At 41.1% G+C, this 19201-nt stretch overlaps 1 protein-coding gene across 11 annotated transcripts in view; it reads right to left on the reverse strand.

Moving 5' to 3' along the window:
• Positions 1-848: 848 nt before the first annotated feature.
• ppfia1 (PTPRF interacting protein alpha 1) overlaps positions 849-19201 on the reverse strand; it is a 45362-nt gene continuing 27009 nt past the window's right edge. The window contains exons 11-31 of one of the 11 annotated variants that reach the window (XM_039620188.1): positions 19030-19092; positions 18788-18867; positions 16686-16836; positions 15300-15523; positions 14980-15211; positions 12508-12537; positions 11121-11245; positions 10858-11030; positions 10651-10744; positions 10238-10249; positions 9472-9553; positions 9171-9371; positions 8764-8826; positions 7881-7907; positions 4694-4869; positions 4384-4481; positions 4116-4291; positions 3236-3304; positions 2932-3100; positions 2701-2765; positions 849-2428 (exon numbers count right to left, since the gene is read on the reverse strand). In XM_039620188.1, coding sequence (XP_039476122.1) covers positions 2710-2765; positions 2932-3100; positions 3236-3304; positions 4116-4291; positions 4384-4481; positions 4694-4869; positions 7881-7907; positions 8764-8826; positions 9171-9371; positions 9472-9553; positions 10238-10249; positions 10651-10744; positions 10858-11030; positions 11121-11245; positions 12508-12537; positions 14980-15211; positions 15300-15523; positions 16686-16836; positions 18788-18867; positions 19030-19092 — 2301 coding nt within the window. In that variant the 3' untranslated portion in view covers positions 849-2428; positions 2701-2709. Of the gene's footprint in view, positions 2451-2700; positions 2766-2931; positions 3101-3235; positions 3305-4115; positions 4292-4383; positions 4482-4693; positions 4870-7880; positions 7908-8763; positions 8827-9170; positions 9372-9471; positions 9554-10237; positions 10250-10650; positions 10745-10857; positions 11031-11120; positions 11246-12507; positions 12538-14979; positions 15212-15299; positions 15524-16685; positions 16837-18787; positions 18868-19029; positions 19093-19201 lie in introns of all 11 variants that reach the window. The other 10 variants (XM_039620165.1, XM_031757663.2, XM_031757674.2 and 7 more) reach the window with 10 other exon arrangements.

Here is a 19201-nt window from a genome sequence, read left to right on the forward strand (position 1 = left end):
TTATTTTGGTCATCCTCCATTTATATTAGAATTTGTGTTTTGGGCAGAGAGGTCTTGGTGTTGGTAGCTGGGGATGGGTCCACCAGGGCCTCCACTCCTAGCCCCCACCTGGCACACAATGCACCCGACCCCTACAGTGCTTAATGCGGGTGGGGGGCCTCCAGGAGGATGGGCCCATGGACTAAGGTCCAGCCACCAAACGCTCGCCATCAGGCACGCTCCCCGGGCATAGCTCCAGGGCAGGGCCTCAGTAACCCTATCCTGGGCAGGGTGAACTGTTCCCTTGATGTTCTACTCATAGGGGTCCCTCACCCATGACCAATTTGCCATGGGAGACCCTACCAGCAGGCAAAAGCCCCGACGGACTACATAGCACCTGGGATCCCTGGGACACACAAACCCCTCCACCACGATAAGGTAGTGATTTGCAATTCTCCAGGGCGCCTTCTGGGTGAGGTGTTCTGGGCATGTCCCACCAGGAGGAGGGTCCGGGGCAGATCCAGGACATGCTGGAGAGATTATATCTCTCAGCTGGCCTGGAAACGCCCTGGTGTTCACCCAGACAAGCTGGAAGAGGTGGCCGGGGAGAAAGTGTTTTGGGCTTCTCTGTTAAGGCTGCTGCCCACGCAGCCTGGCCCCAGAAATGTGGAAGATGATGGATGGCAGAAAGGTTTTGGAAATGTATCAATCTCATAATAATAATAATAAAAAAGACATTACTAAGTCTCGTGGATACTTACAGAGCAACTAACCTGCACTGCTTTTTGTTAAAGATAAGGACACCGTCTGTCCACCGCAGGAGGAGCAGAAAAGACAACTCTTCAGTCTTTTATTTGCAGTGGAAAATAGGTTTCAGTATTTTATTGAAAGTAAGCAATAAATAATACTGTGATAAAAATAGTTTATAAGTACTCAGACTGTACATCATTGTTACAAGATCAGAAGATTCATCAGGAAGAGCAGGAATAAAAACAGCAACATGATTTGCATTGTGCATAAATGGCTAAATCACAAACAAAAAACATTTCTAATGTCAGCTTCAACTACATGTAGAGTGAAAAGAAAAGTCTCCGGTTCCGACTCATTTGCCACAAAGGCTTATGCTGGAACCCGTGTTGTGAGTGTAGACGGGAAAAACATAAGTAGCACTGCAACATTCAGACGTAGCTCTGGAAGCATTACTGACGACACAAAACACGAATGAGTAATAATAAATAAGAAGAGACGACAGGGAGGAGTTAAACAGTAAGGCTTGATATAAAATCTTTGTACAGAGTGTTTTTAAAAAAGGGTTGCTGGTGGACTGCACCACCATCAGGGGTTTCTGGTGACAGTGGGGATCGATTGAGGCCTCAGTGAAGTTGGTCCGTTGAAGGAGTTTCCACACTTTGGAGTCATCCACACATTTGTTTAAAGTTCTTCTGCACGAGTGAGCATTTCTCCAGAGGTGAGGAAGGTTTTGTTAAAGGGATAAATTGGGTGGCAAGCGTGCATATAAGTGGAGTGGATTCTGCATGCAAGGTAAACTGCAGAGAACCTGGAAATCTGTTTTTTTTTTTTTTACTTGCATCCAAATGTAGCCCTCCGTAGTTTTTTTCTTGCTACAATTATATGGCTTTAATTCTTTAAGAGTTTCATTTTGGTATCACAGGTATGGAAAATAAACAGACAAGAGAGAAATATAGTGCGTTTCACATGATATGTGTTGTCACCATCGCCTGGGCTTGCCAGCAGTTATTTTAATGGTGATGGAGGACTCACAGTGTTGAGCAGTTTGTGAAACGGTTTGACGACTCCAGCAATTTCTCTGATATTCACACACCCACCGACCTAAGAGCTGCATTTACACAAAATCACAAGTAATAAGCTACTAATATTACAACAGTTAAAAAGGGCAAAGATATGAATTAAGTTATATCACGTATCCAAGTCACTTAAGAATTAATTCATTGATTAGAATTCAAATCAAATATGAGAGACAAAAAACATACATCTGTTCAATTGAATCAGAATTATAAAAAAGATTAGATGAAATGTCTGTTGGTAGAAATATACAAACTCCAGACTGTTGAAATATTCAGTCACATACATCTGAGAGTTGAGCTTAATGCGGGCACAGTGGAGAAATGTTGCTTTTATTAAAAAAAAAAAAAAAAAAATGGGGGGGTGATTAAGGGGAGAGAGGCAAAAAGGGGTTACATAGAAATTCTAAAATCAACAGTCCCATTGGTTTACATAAATATATAATAACAAATGTAGATAAATCTAGAAAAGCTCTTCTAGGGATACTGAGATTAGTGAGTAAAGTCTTTCTCTGTGATGTCAGCAAGAAGCAAAATATCTTTGTAGGGTCCTTGCAAGTTATTTCAGTTCATCATCCTGGTCTTGAATGCAGGGAATTCCCCTTCATCCTCTGACCAGCGGTTACCTATAGAAATAATGAGGATAAACTGAGAAGGGAATGACAGAGATCACCGGACGTGAGAGGGAAGCAGGACAGAAGCCGAGAGGTGGGTGGATGGGTTGAGATGGGGGAGGAAACAGGAAAGAGAGATGCGCAAAACATGCGTTATTAGAGCACAGACCTCCAGTACGAGAAAGCTACTTCTGCTTGCATAGAGGAGCAGTTCAGCAGTGAAGAAATAGCCATACACGTCTCTGATTTGGTGATTTCATCACTTTTGACATGTGCGGTCTTACCGTTGTGTGTTAACAAGAGTAGGTCCTGACTGTGGCAGTGTCCAGCCTCTGTATAGACTGACTTCCTGTATTTCCACGTAGGCAGAAATCACATGCAAAGACATGCCGTTAGTCACAGCATCATCACAAAGCCAACCAAAAAGAAGCGAGTGCACGTGAAGAGATGTTAAGCATTGACAGAGCGTATTACACTCACACCATGCGCACACTGACACTGCTCTCTCTGCTTACCATCCATCGGGCTCCTCTTTGGCTGAATCGAGGGAGATGCCGCACTACTGCTGGTAACTCGGAAGTTGGCAGGCAGGGTATCTGATGCACCCAAGGACATCCCCCTCATGTCTTTGGGCCTGAACTTCTTTCTCCATGAGGGAGCACGGCGGAAGTTCTTATCATCATCCTAGAAGATGATGAGGTAAAGGAAAAAAGAAGGGGGGGGGGGGGGGGAGGGGAGACAGAAGACCTTTTTAGTCCACAGATATTCTTATTGTTACTTAGCAGAGTCAACAAGTCAGCAAATATCCGTGTTTGTCACCTCTTCCATTCTCCTGTCTGTGCCCATCGCCAGCAGACTGTTGTATTCGCGCTCAAGAGTCGCCCGGGCCTAGAGATGAAGGGAAAGAAGAAGAACGAGATTAATAGAAGACCTTGGCTCTGACCTGCAGTGTCCTCATCCTCCTGTCTGCTGAGCAGCTGATCTGAAATGCACTTTGGTCCACACTAAATCTCTCGTTTCTGTCTTCAAAACCCATTTCGTGCAGTTCCCGTTCTCATACAACTTCCTAATTAATTATGCCCTTTCAGATGTAAACCTCAGGTCACTCATGTCAGGCTGACACCAGCACTGCATTTACACATGGAGCACAGTGCCACTTACCTCAATGGCTTGACAAAAAAAAAACAAAAACACAAAAGCCATCTTGCAAGTAAAATTTAAATGTATATAAATTTACATCAATTTTCTTTGTATGTCCCGGGCACTGCACCAAACTCAAAGCTTTGGGAAGAGCCCATTGGCCCAAGCAAGCAATGACTAACTAACAGGTATCTTTAAGCACCTGTTAGATCTCAGTTATTTCATAGGAGGTGGTTGCAGAAATTCTATTTTTATATGGATCAGGACTTTTATTTAAACTGGTCTGTACAATTACACATCTGGAAACATTTAGACAAGAACAAATGTGTGTGATGCAGTCTAATCAGACTTGTTTTTAACATGCCAGCTGTGAAAATAGACCACATAGGCAACCAAATAAACAGTAGTGAGAATGCACTTGCAGTTCTAACAAAGGATTTTTTGGACAAAGTTGGGACTAACTGATTCTTATGTGAGAAAAGTGACCATGTTTGGGCCTTCAAATATGAAAAACCACAGCTGGATGGTGAAACATCATAAACATTTGGTGTTTGTGCACCTGTGTGTTCTGCGTGGGGATCTGCAGCAGCAGGGCCAGGGCGTTGTGATCAAAGGTATCATCCAAGGCGAGCAGTGCTCCATGGACGCCACTCTCATAAAGGTTGCTGCTGTACTCTTTGAGACCAATGGCCTGAACCCAACTGATGACACGCTCATTACTCCACACCAGCACATCTGAAAGCACAAAACAGAGATGAGTGCCATTTTAAAAATACACACGATAACACCAAGTTGTTTTAATGAGGAAAGAAAAAAGCATGTGTTACCTTTAAACTCCAGCATGGACTCCTCCCTCCTCCTCTCCAGCTCCTTTCTGTCATAGTTGAGCCTCCGCAGACACATCACACCACACTGAAAGCTGTTCCTGTAGCACAAACACATACACTTGTTCACTGTGGAGCCTGTTAGTTGTTCATCTGCCACGATGTGCTTGTCTTTTTCCCAAAGTAAGCTGTTGACTTGTTGTTTGACTAGTGGCAGAAAGGAAAAAGTTGCATGTATGTGTGGCATGATTGTAGTAGGCTGTGGTTCTTCAAGATATTCGCTGCTGCTAATAAAAATCAATCTATGTCTCACCTGTGGAAGCTGTCCACCATCTTGAGCTGTCCCCTAAGATCCTTCTTGGTTAGATGGTCAAGCATGCGGGCATCCACCAGTGACTCCATGAAGTAGGAGCGGTACTGTGGCAAACCCAGGCTGGGTAGCCACTCGTTTCCGATCCACTCGTGGTTCATGTCTCCGTACGCCAAAGTCTACAGTCAGAGAAGAGGAGACTTAGCTGGTGTTTGAGAGAGTGGTCTAAAAAGATGGAGGCGTGGTAGAGGCTAATTACAGCAGGTGTATATTAACCGTTTTAACTAGAGATGGCACGATACCACTTTTTTATGTCCAATACTGATATCATAAATTTGGATATCGGTCGATACCGATATGAATCCGATATAGTGTGTGTTTTTTAATCAATAAAACTGTTTTTTAATATCTTGCTGCATTTTGTATAAGTTCATACTCATGTTTGAATAAACAACAACACTAAAGCTATTCTGTTATACCTGTATGTAAAAAATACACTGGACCCAAAATATTTCATAGTTCAGCAACACTGATCAATCTAATAAACTTAAACCTGCTCCATCCTCCCTATTCTGGTATTTTAAAGAGTACTTAGCAGAAATATTAAGCAACCTAACTAATAGGGTTGCAAACTGCCAGCAAAAAAAACAGGGAACCACCCCCCACCCTCCACCTCATCATGCTTAATCGACGTAATCAACTTTAATTTGATGCAGTGTGAAAAAAATGCACAGAAATAAATTATTTTTCAAGAATAATTAAATAGATTCAACATCTTTCTTCAACAGAATTGCAGAATTCACAGATGGTACCTTCCCAACAGTTACTATATACAGTAATGGACTTCTATACATTTTACATCAGATTAAAACTTTGGGTGTAAGATTCAGATAATTATTAAAAGCTAGACATTTTAAATGAGAATAAGAAACAAAAGTATGTCTCTGTGCCCCCTTTTCCCTGTTCATGCCCTATCGGCCCCCCTGGCTACACTTTGCTAGATCCGCCCCTGCACAGTTACCAGCCGTCAGCTACATAGAAAAGGATCCTGGTGTAGAAAGTAATATTAAATAAATTCTAACAACAGCTTATCAAGGTTAAACGTGCTGCTGTTGTTCAGCCGCTGGTTTCCTCTTTCTGGTGCAAAGTGGGCCAAAAACAAAGAAGAGAGACGGACTCGCGACAGAAAAGCCGATCAGCTGATCATTAATTAGTTTCACAATTGAAGTAGCAGCAGGAGAGGGAGGGAGAGAGAGGCAGTCGCTCCATATATCGGTTGTTAAGCTTAACGTGGGAACGCTTTACAAACATTCAGAGATGAACTTACACACTTGCTTTACTTCTCTCTGGGATAACTTCCTCGGAGATGAAATGCTGGTTTGGTAGCGAGGCTCCAAATACACACAGCCCTCTATCACGTGACGCATACTGCTGCAACGTGCTACGGTTATGAGCCGAGTTGTCGCAAGTTTTGTGAGGTGCTTTTTTGATATTTAATGGATCGGATTACATTTTTTATTTCCCTCCGATATCCGATCCAGTAATTTACGTCAGTATCGGACCGATACCGATACGTAATATCGGATCGGTCCATCTCTAGTTTTAACAGCACACTGATTAAAAATGTATATATTAAAAAAAAAAAGAAGAAAATATTCGAATGATAATCAACAATGTTACCACCTGTTTAATGACTAGTTTATAGAAAAATATCTAAGAAAGTTTAAAGTTTAGATTCATTTTTTTAAAGAACGTAAAAGGTGGGAGACAAATCTCTGCAACTGAGCAACACAACCACTAGATGAACCCAGTGAGTCGCCCGGTGAATAAATCCAAAAAGGGATGTTTTACATTTTTTTCTTTGTGTGGCGATAAAGGAAGAAAAAACAAAAGTGCGTGTATCCACTGAGGATGTAAATAATCAGAGCTAATCCTGATTCACAAAGCAAAATTAAGTAAGTTATCAGTGAAAACACTCCACACATCAGTGGCAGTGCACCGGTTTCTATCAGGAAAGCTGACATAGTGTGAAGGAAGCTAACACACACACACACAGCTTTTCTTTGTATTAATTTTTGACTTGGCTGCAAACTGTGGTCAACTGAAAAGCTCCAACATTGATTTGACTGTTGGCTCTTTCTTTACGTGTCACATTGGTTGGTAAGCTTTTATTGGACTTCATTTTTAGACTTGACCTGTCTCCTCTCAGACACACGTTTAAAAAAACTAAACAGAAACCAATCTTGCCCCTTGTCATTACTTATTTTACTAACAAACCGATCATTCCATCTCAGATAGACTGTTCTGCTCAGCTGTCTCAGTTTTGCCTAAAACCTTGAATGGTGCAAATTCTGAACATTTGATGAAGAAACGTGAAATTCATATTTAATTTACAATTAATAAAACGCTTTGTTCTTTCAACTTTCATGAGACAATTGTTGAACATGAATATTTCAAAAACTATAACATAAAATCCTGAAAGTTCTGTTAGCCTTTCTTATCACTAAAATGAATTAGGATCTGTCTAAGTATTGGTTTATACTAAATATTAATTAAGCATATTCTTGGATGATTTATTTGCATTGAACATGAGGAAAGTAATGATTAATTCGTGCCTGTTGTTGAAATACAGCTTATTAGTTTAATGCATCAGATCTGATTTGGCAGATAATCAAAGCCATTTATTCATGTTTATAGAATTATGTTTGGAAGTTGTTTAAAATAAAAAAATAAAAAAAAATAACATTTTTACTTTAATTTGATGAACTCACTACAGATTTAAAAGAGGCTCTTTAGTATGCATGAAATCACTGTGTAAGGTTACTCTGTTTCATTTTACTGTTATTTTCCTTTGAACTAGATCACCGCCTCTTAGCAGCTGTTGTGCAGATAGTGTACTGTTTCATTATTATATTATCATGTATTTGCTCAACTAAACTGCATACATAAAAATTCAGCTGGAGTTTTTTGTAGCAGTTTGCTTTCGCTCTAAGAGCAAACCTCTATAGTAGCAACTGTATGCAGAGAAGCTCCAAATTAAACTGTGCTAGAATGTGCTTGTTGTGAATAAAGGAGTACAAGGCAATCATAACCGAATTAAAAAACAAAACAAACAAACAAACAAACAAACAAACAAACAAACAAACAAACAAAGGTGAGAATAGGTGGGTTTTGGGGAACGTATGCAAACCTGGGCCCAGCTACCCTCGTCATCCTCCTGGTGTTAGCATGGTTAGAGTGAGCATGGTGAGAAGAACAGAAAGGTGAGGGGTTAGTGTGCAGTGCTGGGGTTAGAGAAGCTTCAAGTGGAAAGTATAAAGTAATAAACAAAATAACAAGTCAGTAAAAACAGCAGGAAAATAACACAGACAAACAAATGATAAGGCATCAAACAGGAAATACCAGTGCTGGGTGATCAGAGGTATATATAAATATATCTCAGAGTGGTGGTGTGCTAAATAAATAAAATCAGTACATTAAGATATGTAGTTTACATCTTATTTGTTTTCATATATATGTGTGTGTGTGAAAATAAATAAATAAAACATTACCCTATAAACCTTTTGAGGACATATTAAATTGTCCTCAGAAGGTTTAACCCAACCAGATCTATTAAAGAGAAGCTATCACAGTTTCTTCAGAAGCATTTCTGGTATCAGATATTACACACACATTTGTCTATTTCTTTTGGCTATACATCACCCACTAATGACTGGCAATGTTTCATAAACAGCCCAATCTAACTTTGGTAGTGGGAGGTAGTTCTTCATGTGTATTCCATCTATGTCCATCTAAGGTGAAAGCTATATAAAAGGTGAAACATACATATACTGTGCAAGGACTAAAGAAGAGCATGAGGCCAATCCAAGAACAACAAAGAAGTCACCCACTAGGGGAACAAAGAAGGCTTTGTTTCAAGACACTCAGTGATCGTGCACGCAGCCAAATTCATACTGAACGTATCCAATATAATAAGTGAAGTCTGGCAATACTGAAGACAACTTGAAACAAAGCTCAACCACAACCATAGATGTGAGAAGCCACCAGTGCCCAGCCAATCAGGGTAGACTAACCGTGGGAGGCGTGGCTGCCAAACTTTCCATTTCTTCATGTGTGACCCAAACGTTTCCTGTGGTCTGATCATTTGACACCAACCAATCAGAAATGCGCCAAGAGGGAAGAGTGGTGAAGGACAGAAAGAGAGCCAAATGGAGAAAAAACTATTAAGCATTTGTTTCATTGATTGTTAGCAAATGAATTCAGATGAAACCAGTAGAAATTTGATCCAAGCATTAGTACATGTTAAGTATGTAAGCAGTCAAAATGTTAATGCATTAAAAGTGTCATGCTCATGAGATGATATGAATGTGACAGTGCTTAAAAGTATCATCAAGACTTTGAAAGTGCAAGCTGTCTCAATGTGATCAGTGTTAAATATGCACAGTGGTCCAGCTGGAGGTATGAATGCACTGATGGGTACCGTTCTGGAGGTTGGTGGGGCTGAAGGGCTGGTGAGAGACATGATTTCCTGGATGGCCAAACGAAGCTTCAGACGATGCAGTGGGTTGCTGATTCCAATCTCCCGTTGGATCTCTGTGTCTGATAGTGCTGACATGATGGCTCCACTCTTCACATTGGCACGGCATGCAGCCACGTACCAGGCTGGCATGCCCACCCACAGCTGGCCAGAAGAGGACAGATTAGCAACAGTTAAATAGGATTAATGATTTAGACATGCTACTGAGTTTACTGCTTTTCAATGAATTGTGTTGGTCTTGTACCTCCAGCCAAACCACGACAGTTGGTCCGTCCCACTGGGCGAACGGGAGGCCTTGTCTGCGAGCCTCTTCTAGTAATTCATGCCTGGAAGACGCAATACATGTTAAAGCCAACTCGGTGGTTCACTTGCTCAAGGACCAAAATATTCACAGCCACAGATCCAAATGTTCGTCACAAAATCCCAATATGCACACACAAACCCCAAGACATTAGCTGACATGCATACTGAGTGAAAGAGAGAGAAAGAGGAAAGGGGGAGGGGACAAACACAGAACCCGAACCCAAGAAAGACTCACTGCTCCACTAGATGTAGCTGTGTGCCACACCATCAACATGCTCACCATTTGTTTAGCAGATCCATTTTAAAGAGTTGGCAGAAATGCCCAAAAGCATGTTCTTAACTAACAATTCAGTTTTACGTAAATAAAGGAGTGTAGGAACAAAAAAAAAATAATTATGCTAATGTTTATTTTATGGACAAGAACACACGCAAAGAGCCAACTTCCATTTTTCCTATGGTTGTAGTGCATAACGTCATGCTCCAAAAGGAAAACTGCAATAGGAAAATCCTGCACTCACTACAATCAGCGCACACACATTCCTGTTAGTTATGCTCCACTATGGAAAGCAGGGTAAAAAGCAGCATGGAAAATCTATCAGACATTCAAAGAGATACTTGGTCGGGGTCTGCTGGGTTACTGGTGAGGTCAATGTGAAGCCAAATGCGAGAAGATCGGGCAAGGCAAAAAGCAACATGAGCCAACTTACCCAGTCTTTGGACTACAGATGGAATGAGAGAGGGAGGGGGGTGGTACAAAATGTGAAAAAGAAGGAAAAAAAATAAAGAGAAAGAATGAACTGATGATTATTGAAGAGCCATGTGACAGCAAAACATTTATGGTGTTTGCAATTTGCGTGAACAAAACTAAGAATGAAAGTGCCAAAAAAAACAAAAACAAAACAGGAGATGTGAGAGATGACTGCGATGGAAATGCCGTGGGGTCGAATGAAAGGCTGTGCACATGAGCCAGGTGGTGAAAAAGCTTGTGAGGCAGCCCTGGACTGCAGCACGACAACACAGACTGATGTCTGCACAATTACAAGAGTCTTTTATCCTCTTTATTAGTTTTCTTACTCTGCATAAACATTGGAAGGGATGGGACTGTCATACAGAAACTTACTTCTTCTGTAGCTTCCTGTTTTTCTCTGCAGGACCACCAAGGGTGCCCACACCCAAGCCATCCTTCGGAGAGCTCTCTGCCTCGGGAGTGCCAGCTAGAACATAACATTGAGACCTTGCTCAGAGATCTAACACAGACCATAAACTCATCACTATTAGTAGCATACATGTCCAGAACATCGGCTTAGCACTGCTGCTAGTGTCTGACCTTGGCTGGCAGGATCCTTGCCAGGAATGCTGGGCCGACCTTTCTCCTTCTTCCCAAACAGGCGTCCAATGGAAGACTTGATACTTTTCTTCTTGGCTGCTTTGTTGAGAGAGTCTTGGCTGCTGTTGCTACTGCTTGGGTTACTGCCCTGTCCATCCTGCAGGCTGCTCAGCCTACACAATTAAGGGTTAAGTTATTAGATAGAGAAAGAAGAAACAAATGTTTAAATCCCAGAATTTTTCCTGGATAAAAATGCATCTTACCCTCGGATGTCTCGGATGTCCTCGTGACTAGTGGCGTGGCCCACCTCCCTATTCAGTCGGATGGAACGTGGAGTAGTTGGGGGTGACGTCTCACAATGAATAGTAGCCTTATCATCTTGAGCAGACTGCATGACACAGACAGAGAAACATTAACGGAACAAAAACAACAATGAAAAAAACCCTACTGTACATAATACACACCAAGACGCTACACTGTATGTGGACTATGAACAATCCATAGATTGGATATTGGTAATAGATACAGTACTGTGAACAATCAATTATTTAGTGGGAACACTATGTGCAGTTTAATTTCACAAAGGCAAAAAGGAGAACGAAACTCAGTCTCCCAAAAGAGAACGAACTTCAAAGTGATGAACACTGCAAAACAAACAAACAAAAGAAACCAAAGTTGCTACGATTTTTTTTTTTTTTTTTTGTGGAGTGAAAAATGAAGAATGATTGACTGATCCTGGCTTCTAATTATGGTATTAACCAGTCACTGATGTAACATATAGGAAGGATCCATGGGAAAAGTCCTGCCTCAAAATTAAACCTGGAACCTGCTATTAGCAATTCTTAAACAGTTCACCAGGTAAGTAAATATTCTGTACAATGTAAACTAAAAGCTAACCAAGATGTCTGAAGTTTCTTCAGATTTGATGGTCTTGACCTGGAGCCAAATATTTTTTGGGTCATTGTTGTATTGGAAGACACTGGAAGACAGAGCCACAACCCAGACTGCTTGAGGTTTTCGTTCAAAATCGTCACATCTTTCCGTAATGATTTCTCCCACTTTGACGAGATTCCCAGTTCTAGACACACTCAAGTTGCTGTGATGGCTGCAATATGCAGGGGTGATTTTATTTTAAAGTCAGAGATAGCATTTATTCCACTAGACGCATTCTAAAGAATGAGTCCCTTACATACTAATAAATTTGATTGATTATTACAGGCGAAGCACCACAGCAGTATTAAAATAAGTAAAAGAAATGACACTAAAGTGCAATAAAAGTCTGAGGTGCTGGCCTGGAGGCCCAGTGGTGCAAAAATGTTATGCTGGAGATTGCCTGTAACAGCCGTGTGTTTGATTTAATAATAGAAAATACATTAATTAAAACTCAATATGAAGAAACAAAACGTATTATTTGCAGCACTGTTACAAAAAAAACACAACCCCAAACAATCGAGGCATTCAAAAACTTCTAGAGGTTTAAGAATGGGATTTTAGATTTCATGCAGGACTGCATATTTCCAGCGCATGGAGGATTTAAGGATGGGATGGAGAAACTGAAAGTAAACATTAGGGATTACACTTGGGGGGTGGGAGATGTTACATAGCAAACAGGTCCCTCACAGAGCTCGGGAAAGCAGTTCTCTAGTTTACCTTCCTGCGGTGCTTGCGCAGGTCACTAGGCTGAAGTGTGGCAAAAAGGGAGAGAGGAGAGAAGCAGTTAGTAATACACAACAGATCAGCGGTGGAGTCAAGCCATGCACAAAGAGACAAGAGCAGAAAATCACATGAAGATACACAGAACAGTTATCCATGTGCGCGCACAGGCAGAGACACATACGCAGACTCAGAGAAGCTGTTGTTTTTATTGTGCAATTAAGAAAGGTAGTTCTTGGGAAATTAAAGTCTGCAGGAGTACCACCACACCCAAGGGAGAAGACACTGCAAAAACCAAGCTGAAGGTTGGGTCAAGGTAGGCTGGGTGCAGTCTAGCTCACAATTACACCACCAATATTTGAGTGGGATAAGAGCTTTTATAACATTTGTTTGCATTGATAAATCAATTAAGATGCCAAGCAGCTAGCTGACTACTCATGCTAAACAGCATTTGAAATCACAGGTGATGTTATAGTGTGTGTGTGAGTGTGTGTGTGTAACAATAACTGTGCGGCACCTGAATTTATGAAGCACAGCTGTTCTCGTCATATTTTCCACTCTGCACCAATAGTGGTGGAGGACAGATCTCCCCCCCCCCCACACACACACACACCACCACCACCACCCCACCCCTCTGCATTCCACATAGACCTGGCATTAGCAGAGCAAATAAACCATCAGTGTGCCACATTTCTACAGGAATTTTCCTGCCCCAGGAAGAAAGTACCTAATCACTCATTTCCTTTGCTCAGCTGACACTGTAGGGGCCAAAGCAGGGAGGAGCGTATGCTATAAAAGGAAAACGGGAAGAGGAAATTGAAGGGTGAGCAGAAAATTAATTTAATTACCCAAATTGTTTTCTTTCCTCTCGCAGTGTCTATTTATGTGTCTACTTATGCATTAATGATAATCTTGTGATTTTTTTAACCCAAGTAAGATTTATAAATGTGTAAAACTGACGACATGATCTGCCAGACTCAAAGACAAAGACTCCTTTCATGTCTAATGTATTACAGCAACTGCTTGAATTGTTTAAATGCCTGATTTTAAGCAGGGCAGATGTAAATTGCTGCTCTGCAATCAAGCAACTTCATTAGTATAAGTAACTTCAACACGCACTGAACAAACAAACAAACATTAAAGGGACACTCAACTCAAACATCTGGAACAACCAAACAAATGCAAGTACTGCTAGAGTAGCTCCAGCTGCAGGGTTAACAAGGAAACCAGTGGTTTTACAGTTCCACAGAACCAATACAAAACTGAATGCAGGGAGAGGAGCCAAAAATAAACAGATGTGCACCTCTTGTCATATCAGCTGGCACACAGAGTCAGTGGTCTGTGTCTTTAATGTAATCAGGGTCTTGAAGTTGGGATGCCCTTGTTTCTTAAGTTAAAAAAATAACCAAAGAGATATTAAGTGGCAGCCTGATACAGACACTTTGCCAAAAATAAACCAAACTTTGAAAAAGTATTGAGTACTAGCTGGTTCCTGGTGATGTTTTAAATATATGGAATTCAGCTTAGCATTTCAGGTGTGCTTGTTATGATTTTCCTATTGAGGGATACTGAATACTGACAGGAGACCTGGACAAGCCTGAACATCCACACTCACAGCTTTGTGTCTTTTGTTACTCTGCGTTTACACAAGTCAATGAATCAGATGTGCGAGTGAGAATAAAAGAAAATAATAAGCCTGGCTTCAAGTCCGACCTGCCCCCCAGCCCCTTACTGCTCTAGCGTCAAATAAAGACTAAAATGGCCAAATAATAATCTAAAAAGAGGCTAACAGAGGTTTTGAGGCAACATAATAACCTAATCCTTGGTTTTCACAAAATATTACAAGCAGGTCTACATTTGATGACTTTCATAAGCAGTCAAAAAAACAAATACAAAACCCCAGAGCCACGATTTGGATTTAACAAAGAGAAAAAGTTTCCTGTTTGCACTGAAGTTGGCAAAAGGATCAGAAGAGACAGGAAGTGGCAGACTGCACCCACCCAAGAAGGGAATGAAGGGAGCTGTGGGGAGATGGGCAAGTACCTGGAAGTATGGTGGAAAGTTATTGGCTTGAAGCGGGGCACTGAAGCCAGTTGTACCATATGGCAGATAAGTTACTGTCTGATGGGAGAGGGAGCTCTGGGTGACGTAGGGGTCATAGCAATACTGCTACAGGCAGGGCGCAGTTATATATGTAAATTGTTACAAAGTCATGCATACAAATAGAAGCAGACGATCACACTGATAAAACATAAAAGCAACATTGAAGGCCGGTCTTATTTTAATTATATAATAATCCTAAAAAACAAAGACAGTAAATTAAGACAACAGCTTTAAAATATCAGGAATTGTAATCAGAGAAATTAATATTAGTCTTTCAGTGATGTATATCTCAAAGGGGCTTTTTAAAAAATGTAGTATGTTTAGGAAATTGTGATACTCATCACAGGAAGGTAAAAGAAAAGTTACCAAGGTCATGACACCCATTCGATCCAGTTCTCTGTTGGGGCTGCGGGGAATGCGCCTCGGAGTGGAGTGGCCAGAGCCGGGTGGAGAACCGCCCAATGACGAGCCAGCATATAGCGATGGAGGGATGGAGCTCATGGAGCGGAAATGTCCTCCAAGGCTATCACCACTGCCTACCCGGCACTCTATCTCCTCTGCCCGGATAGCGGTGCTCTCCTTCTCCTCTTGGATCATTCTGCAAAGTGAAAGGAAGGTGAAAATATGGCAATATTTACATGGAAATGGGGTTACATGAGACAAGTGTGTGCTTGTTATAGTGGTACCTGATTTCATTGTTGATAGCATCCAGCTGCTCCTGCAACATCAGGGCAAGGGTCTGTGCATCAGCCTGGCCAGCAGGGGACAGCAGGTCCACCGAGCTGAAAACTGTCTCTCGATCCTCCTCCAGGTCTGAGGCGTCCATGTCGCTCTCAAAGGCCTGTGCCACATTTGCCAGCACATTAGCCTGTTGCATGCGCTCCCACTCCTGCTCATTTAAAGTCTGCACCTACATTTATACACATAAGTATAAAACAGGGAATGAGAAGGGAGAGAAGGAAAGATAAAGATATCAGGAAAGAAGACAGTATGGAGAAAATAATAAAAGGTAGGGCTGTGCGATATGACCAAAATCTCATATCCCAATATAAGAATTCTATCGTCCCGATAACGATATATATCACAAAAATGTAACATTTTCTGTAAATTCTGTGAATCTCGGGCAGCTCGACTTGCGGGAAGTGTTTCCAGCTGTGCGTCATGTAGCTGAAGTCCAGTGTTTTAACTGATGCATGAAACAATACATTTTTAGACATAGGTTGTAACGGCCGCCGTTTTCTTTTAGTATTTATTACACAGCGTGCTGCGGGGAAAAGCCTGTTCTAACGTTTGAGTCTAAGGTTTATTTTTTTAGCACCTGGCGGCTCTTTTTTACTTCTCATCCGTAAATAATCTGCTCTTTCACGTGATTCAGTTTATTTTGAAAAGTCTCAACAGGATCTTGAGCTTTATTGTGAAAGGTTTATGTGGAAAATAAACAAGCGGACACAGGTGGTTTTACCGTCGTTGTTGCTAACCACAACGCATAAAAACAGGTGCTTGTCCTCCGTAGTGTGGTTATATTAAATATAAGAGAAAGAGAGAACTTTAAGAAATTAATATAGCCACTACAGTGACCATCAAAACGGTGACAAAATATTGCCGTAAACAGTTTATTTTGCAACACCACGAAACAAACAATAGCGTAAAATGAAACGATAGACGTTTTTATATCGTCATCCGATATATATCGTTATATCGAACAGCCCTAATAAAAGGGTTGGAGAAAGCAGGCAGCAGGCATGTGAGAGGATGTCAGGCAACAGAGCAATAAATAGTTAGTTAGATCCTAGGGTGTTTGTCATTGATGCAGCACACAGACACCGTCACTGTTATCTCAGGCACACTGACTTACATGTCGCTGATTGTCCGTAATAGTAGCAAACAAAGAAGCAGGGGGAGAAGAAGAAAAGCATCAGAGAGAACTCAAACATTAGACTGAAACAGGAAAGAAAGAAAAAGCCGTACCATACAAGGCAAACAGCTAAGAGATGTTCTCAAATAGTGGATTATTAAATATGAATAACCAGATCTGTCATTTAACTGCTTTATGTCTGCAGGTGTGAGCTTACTTTGGAAGGTTCATCCCGTAGTGCTGCCACACGTCCCTTCTGAGGCCGTCTCAGGACGAGAGCGCTGCCATAATGGTCCGAGTTACTGTCCATCATCGAAGAGGCTGACACTGGATATCTGAAATCTGGGGTGCTGCCCAGCTGAGACCGCCTTGAAAAACAGTCACACCAATGAAAGTCATTCATGAATGAATAGGAAACTAAGTAAGAGGTTACATCAGGTGTATATTTTCAGTCTGAATGATTTCAGTCATATCTGTAGGCCATCTGACATTTTGACAAATTAAACCAGAAAACAACAGTTCCTGCAGCGTCTGTGGTCTGTCTGTTAATATCAACACTGTACAGTCCTCTGCATTGATCTTGGAGAACATTAGGTTGCAGTTGTGCAGCTGCAACTTGGTGCAGAACAAAAATGGCTATGGTTGTTATATTAGCCTTGATAAAAAATTACCTGCTTTATGTGACGTTCAGCTCAAGAGGCTACACAATTGTCATATGCAAAGCATGTTTTTGATGCTACATAAAAAAAATAAACATTTAAGTAAATAAAATTAAGCATTATGGTAGAAATACAATCACTGCACACTTTGTTAGTTACACATGTCTAGAACCAGGTTGGAGCACATTTTACCTTCAGAACTTTTTACAACAACGTTCTGGAAACTGTCCCCAGATATTTCGGTCTATATTGACATAATAGCATTACACATTGCTGGATTGAGCTCTGGTGACCGTTAAAGCCACTGGAGGCCAGTGATGTTTTTGAGCTTTGTGACATGATGTGTTTTCCTGCTGGAAGCAGCCATCAGAAGTTGGCTACACTGTTGTTATAAAGGGGATATGGTCACCAACAATACTCAGGTAGGCTGTGTTGTTTACACAATGTTCAACTGGGAACAAGAAGCCCAAACTACGCCAAGAAAATATTCCCAACATCATTAGGCCACCATCAGTCTGAACAGGATAGCTCTAAGGCCGGATGGATCCATGCTTTCATGTTTTTTAAGCTACTTTCTGACCCTACTATCTGAATGTTGCAGCAGAAATCAAGAGTCATCAGACCCTGTGTGGTCTTTTAGCTGCACTGCTTCAGGGTTCAACATTCTGTGTGTTCTTGATGTTCTTCTCTGTAACTTGGTTGTGTAACTCTTTTCCTACTATCATTTTACAGCAAACTGTTCTTTCTCTTTTGACCTCAATGAGGCATTTTCAAACAGCATGTCTTTAGATTGTGTGAGAAAACCAGAGCATCCAAAGACAACCCAAACAGGTGGATTTGAACCCAAGACCTTCTTGCTGTGAAAACAGTGCTAACCACCGTGTCACTGTGCCATCTTCTGGAGAAAGGTTTTATAGTCGGATGAGACAAAGATTGATATTTGTGCACAATAACATGAAATACATTTGGAGAATTAAAGGCACCAACTCTCAAGCATGGTGGTGATAGCATTGTGCTTCAAAGCTGGTTTACTGTCAGTGGTACTGGCACACTGAACAAACTAAATGGAATAGTGAAGAAGACACAGTACCTCTAAATTCTTCAACTTTACTTCAAATCAACAGCTGGACAATTGGAATTTGGACACAGTTAGGATCACTGTGTGTTTGGGACAGTGATACCAAACACATATTCAAACTTGTTTTGAATGGATAAGGCAGGCAAACAATAAGCTTCTGGAATGGACTTCCCAAACACCCGACCTTAACCCTGCGGAAAATTTATGGACTCTGCTTAAAGTCTGTGGTAGGAAACCAAACAATTGAAATCAACTCTATCAAGAAAAGTGGTTAAATATGAATCCACAGTTATGCTACAAGTCTGTTGATGGATGCCAAAGGTGTCTGGCCGGGGTGAAACCTCATCATGTTATCCAGGATTAGCGTATGTACATTTCTGACCTAAACACTAGGTATCGCCCAATAAAGTGGCCATTAAATGTATAGCATACTGCCATCACCAATGACATGTGGAACTTTTGTGGGTCAGTATCTTGACCACGGACATTTTGACATAACACTGGACAAAGTGGAAAGCAACCACCTGAGCTCCTCATAGTTTCCCAGCGAGATATAAAAGTCAAATCATTTCACTAGCTTACCCATGCAGTAGCGAGTTGCTCCTGCTCCTTCCCTGCTCATTCTCTGCTCTCATAGTCTCAATTTGGATTAAGAGCTGCTCCTATGAGAGAGAGCATGTTACAGATATTCTTGTTACCTACTGATGAATAAAATCTGTAGCCATGAAGAGAAAAAACACGACTGCTATAGAACAATTTAGAAAAAACAACCCAAAATATAAAAACACACAAACAGGAGGAATTTTTTATTTTTATTTCCTTACTTTCTCATGGTGGGACTCCTCAATTAATTTTTTGGTGTGCTCGAGTTCTCGAATCAGGGCATTCTGAGAAACAGGAATGATAAGAAATGCTTAACATGACACATGACTAGTCATGGGACGCAGATTTAACAGGAACAACAAATATTTAGTTAGTTTGTTATGAATACTGTGT

Source organism: Oreochromis aureus, linkage group 1 (assembly GCF_013358895.1).
Source record: "Oreochromis aureus strain Israel breed Guangdong linkage group 1, ZZ_aureus, whole genome shotgun sequence".
Lineage (NCBI taxonomy): Eukaryota > Metazoa > Chordata > Actinopteri > Cichliformes > Cichlidae > Oreochromis > Oreochromis aureus.